Here is a 4802-nt window from a genome sequence, read left to right as displayed (position 1 = left end):
CACATATCGATATTTTCTAAACAAAATACCGTCATCATCCGGATGATTTTTATTTCGACGGAGACACTACAGTAGATAACATTTATTTTTTTGACGAAAAGTAAGGTGAAGTTTGCGGGAGCGTATTAAGTCGACAGCGCATGCGATGCGTTCTTTACCTTCAATTTTCGAGCTGTCACCTGTGAAACACTCAACCAAAAAACTTTTCCGTATATTTTTTTTTGTTTTTTATATTGACGAAATTGACATTGCGAGACATAGGGTATGCCTCTACTACCTTTAATTACGAGTCTGAATCACAAAATACAATTTCTTAACTTTTGTTTTGTCTTTTTTTAAGCTTAAAATGTTATCTAGAATCACCGTACTCGTTGTCTTTGTGGTCACACCCGTGCTATGTGGAATGTCGCTGACGGACGACCCTGCTGTTAAATGCGCTCTGTACCACTTATCGAAGTATGTTAAGTATCAGGTGAATGATATCTCAATTCTCAAGCAACACATCGCTGCTTTGAAAGCATGCGCCGGTACCGAGGACTGCTTATCAGGCACCGGTAAGTAATGATCTTACATCCATTTTGTTGAACTCCTGGCCGCGTGGATAGATCCTCAGGTTGCGTACATCCAACACCATGTCAGGCCAACAATTCAATAACATTTTTTTGTTTAATTTCATTAAATTATTTAATATATATATGTGGTCCCGGCAGTAAACCACTCTCATCTTGAATGCCATCCCATATTAGAACGCTCTATACAATATATAGACGCACACCATTTACATTTAATTATTTCAGATGATATCAACACGTTCGATGGACAGCAATCTGGTTTGCCGGAAATCGCTGCCCCGGACGGCTGCGATTACGATTCAACCGGCGACGGAACGGACGTCGGTAAGCCTAACGTTATATTTACATTCTTTTAAATATGATTTTCGAGATTACACTTCCACGAAATGCTGCTTCGTTCATACTAAGAAAACAGTTAAATATTGTACAATAAATAAGAGTTCAATATTTAAAACCTATAATCATTTTAATAGTTGTTTGCATTTGTTCGTTATTTGCACTGCTCTTTGATGTTGGTTTGTCTTCTCTTCGTTGCTTCTGACCATTGAAGTAATAGAACCGGAGGAGAATGGTAAGTATTTATATATATTTCTTATTTAATATAACATATGTTCAATCAGGGTAACATGATTTAATAATGTCACAATAAGAGTCTTTTGAGAATCATGTCACAATATATGTGTTTATATGTGCCTTAGTTTAGGTTTGATAAATCATGAAGCTGAGAAGTCTAGTATATCTGATTTAAACAAAATACAAATTACTCATTGTGAAGCAAATTTCGAATCGGCCGGTTTATCTATCATGTGAGGTCCGACAAGTCTAAGCCGACCACCAATATGATCCCACCCGGTAGTAGAATACGCTCAAACCTAGTTGCCGGGTAAATCGATTGAAGAGACTCATCGAATACGCGTTACGTCATTGGCAATTAGTTTGAATATTAATATATGTCAGTTGATTGGACGGTTTATTTGATTGTACGTGTTATCTGCCACTGCCGTAAACTAACACACTGATCTATTTCATTAGACGGCGTACTCACACCGTTTTTGACATAAATAGCATCCTTGTTTTGTATGTACTCTTGAACAATTACTTTTTCATATCGTTTTCGTATGTATGAGGTTTACATCTAGTAGTGGTGTTACTCTGTTAGGTTGTGAACGTCATATGTATTTTTGAATAATTCTTAGAACATTTCTGTTAACATAAATTTTGATCTATTTAACTCAAAATCACTTGTTGCCATTTTTTCCCAGCAATCCTAAAGTCGATCATTTTGAATTTCAAGCGATATATTGATTTCCACAGTTATAATTCCAAAAGATAAATTATGTATTCAAGGCTTGGGTTTATTCTGTCTGTCATAAGAATGGCCACCATTATGAAGGTTTTGAGTGTCATTGGTTTGATCAATCAGTCTGTCAGTCATATACATACGAGATGTACAATAATGTCCTTTTGATTGGTTAAAGGGCGGTAGTCGTCGCGCTACGCATGAAGGTATCGAAGGAGTCACCGGCGGCAAAAGTCGCGCCCTAAATATTGTGATTTCTATTAGTAGAGCGCACTGGACTGTGGGGAAATTAATATTTATCAACACAAACAGATTTCGATCATTTCCTTTGACTACAAAGTTTGCACCATTTGTATACTACTTTTCATCTGTTTCAATTTTATTTTAGCTCTATCACTCTATCAATGGCATTGTACTCCTGTTTTTCAAGTTTTTTTCTGTGTAATTTTTCAAACTTTGCGCAACAATAACAATAGGATTGCCAAATCTTTACCTCTTATTACCACTTATTAGTTTTGTGTCATAAGTATATATTTTTTTGCGCTACATTCAGTTTCTCGCATCTTGTGTTCTCTTGAAATTGTAAAAACAAACTGAAATATGTTTGTTTGTTCTTAGCTGTGTCTAAGATGGTAGCAGAAACACAGCTAAGTGAAGCATATGTTGAATGGCGCCACCACTGCGAATTACAGAAACAGTCAGAACACATTCCCTTGAAAATGAAAAAAAGGCAACAAGTGGTTTTGGCTAAACTGTTTTTTTTTTAAGATTATACACTAGAATATGGGTCTCGATTTAGATACACAAGCTTGCAGACTATATATGGCCTGGTATATTTTTAACGATACCATGACATTGACGTGAAATGTACATTTGCTGACAATGAGTGTGTTCTATTTCATAGCTGATTTGTTTAATCAGGGTTGACAATTTGAAAGTATTTTTTTTGGGTGGTCAATATATTTCATCCTCTGAGTTGCTAATGTGCCATAGATTTGGAGGAAGTTTTTCTTCTTCCAAAGTATTGAACTAATATTTTGCATGTGTTTCTTCAGGGGGTGGGGAGCTACCACCAGATGTAACAGAGGCACCAGAAGGTAAGATAAATATGCAGTATATTTACTGTTCTAGTATATGCAGAGGACAATCCAGTTGGCTGCTGAAAACTGCCTATTAATTATGATTATCGTTTGTTTCCCTCTCTGAAGTGATCCCTGCTCCTGAAGGACTGGTTGGTTTATGGCCACTAATGGGCGACGCAATCGATAAATCGGGTAACGGTAACGATATTGATGTACCCGACAACGGCATCTCATACGACGCAACCGAAGACGATGGAAGCGGGGCTTACTATTTTGTGAATGGTTACATGGAGATTCCCAACACAATCAACGCTGAGTACTCCATCAGTATACTGGCTCGTGTGAAGTTCGGCAGATCAAACCGTGGTATGGTGTTCTCCTTCCTGGCGGCGGACGATACCCTAGCAGTACGTATTTATCGCAATCGCTTCAGCAGTCTTCTAATCACACTTAAAGACAGAGATAGTGACATGGAAGTAAACTTGGATAGCAAGCAGAAGTCTATTCAACCCGTGGAATGGCATGACATCGCGTTCACTTACGATTACCAATCTGGAAACGCAAAATTCTACATAGACCAGGTAGAGGCTGTTTCCGAAGACTTTGGTACCATGAATTTAGATACCGGTGTGAAGGCAGTAATTGGCAGTGACCCTGCAGGCAATGCTTACAAAGGGTATTTTAAGTGCCTCCAGATCTACGACCATGCACTCAACTTGTTTGAAATTAAGAGCGCTCAACCAGACGGCGGCTGTCCAAACGCTCCACCATCTTAGTATCTAAAGGTAACACGTATTGTTTTTTTTTTTTGCGAATATATTTTGCCAACTTTTAAAGCGGGGGAAGTCGTCACCTGCGCATGCGTCAGATGGCCACAGCGTTTCATTGTTTACAAACAAGTGTCTACCCATGAGCCTTTGCGTTTTAGCATGTGTTGTTATCGCCACTTGGGCCTCAATTACCGCGCGTGCGCAGGTGACGACCCTCCCGCTTTAAATATATCGCATATGGATGTACATGTAGAATATTTGTGATTATAGATACATATGCAATGGAACTACGCGAGAGGACAACAATTATTGTTATTGAATCACGTGTTGATTAGATATTAAGAACACAACATAACATTTTGCTATATATATATATATATATATATATATATATATATATATATATATATATATATATATATATATATATATATATATATATATATATATGAAGCGTGATAATATATTTTCTCTTTTTTTTTACAGATCGTATACAACTAGTACGTTATGCATGCTTTTGCGGTGTAGGATGATAAGTAGAATTTATTAGAATGAATTAAATAATAAATGATTCAATAGATATGTGACGAATGCGTTATTATTTTTATTTGAGACAGATTTTCTTGAATGCGAGGTTTGGACTTAAACAAAAAACACTTATTCTAAGTTATTCGGGTTCTAAGATATTGTGCACTAAAAGAGGACATGTTATCCTTATAGAGCAGGCGCCTTGTTTAGTTCTTTCATTGATTTCATCTCTAACAATTGCATATCACTGCAAATTAAAACCACGGCCATCGATGCGTTTCATTGTCTAACACCACTTTATTAATATTGTAAATTATTAAACCTTAGTCATGTATGAATTTCTTTGTATAACAATGCCTATCCTATGTTATGAATTCATATCCGCGTCCTTCCGGGTGTTTCTTTGAATATACCTGGTCTAAGTTATAAATTTAAAACCATAGCCATCTATGTGTTGACGTGTATATCAGAGATTGGACCTCCATTGTATATTGCATGTGTGACAGGTGTATGACATACACTAAATTCGCACAGTGGTCATCACCATCAA

General features: G+C 36.8%; 1 protein-coding gene across 2 annotated transcripts; it reads left to right on the top strand.

Moving 5' to 3' along the window:
• Positions 1–4311, top strand: LOC100367982 (uncharacterized). Of its 2 annotated transcripts, none has more exons than XM_085505470.1 (7): positions 1–100; positions 341–554; positions 798–896; positions 1129–1143; positions 2928–2969; positions 3081–3739; positions 4211–4311. In XM_085505470.1, the coding sequence occupies exons 2-6, from the start codon at positions 347–349 to the stop codon at positions 3728–3730; spliced, it is 1014 nt and encodes a 337-aa protein (XP_085361596.1). In that variant the 5' UTR covers positions 1–100; positions 341–346; the 3' UTR covers positions 3731–3739; positions 4211–4311. The 2 variants fall into 2 exon arrangements, with proteins under 2 accessions (XP_085361596.1, XP_002735496.1); XM_002735450.4 differs by having other exon boundaries at positions 1123–1143.
• Positions 4312–4802: the final 491 nt, after the last annotated feature.

Source organism: Saccoglossus kowalevskii, chromosome 11 (genome assembly GCF_978046115.1).
Source record: "Saccoglossus kowalevskii chromosome 11, keSacKowa6.1, whole genome shotgun sequence".
In the NCBI taxonomy this organism is placed as follows: domain Eukaryota; kingdom Metazoa; phylum Hemichordata; class Enteropneusta; family Harrimaniidae; genus Saccoglossus; species Saccoglossus kowalevskii.
The sequence above is the reverse complement of the archived record's forward strand: the minus strand, read 5'-3'. Positions and strand labels throughout refer to the sequence as shown.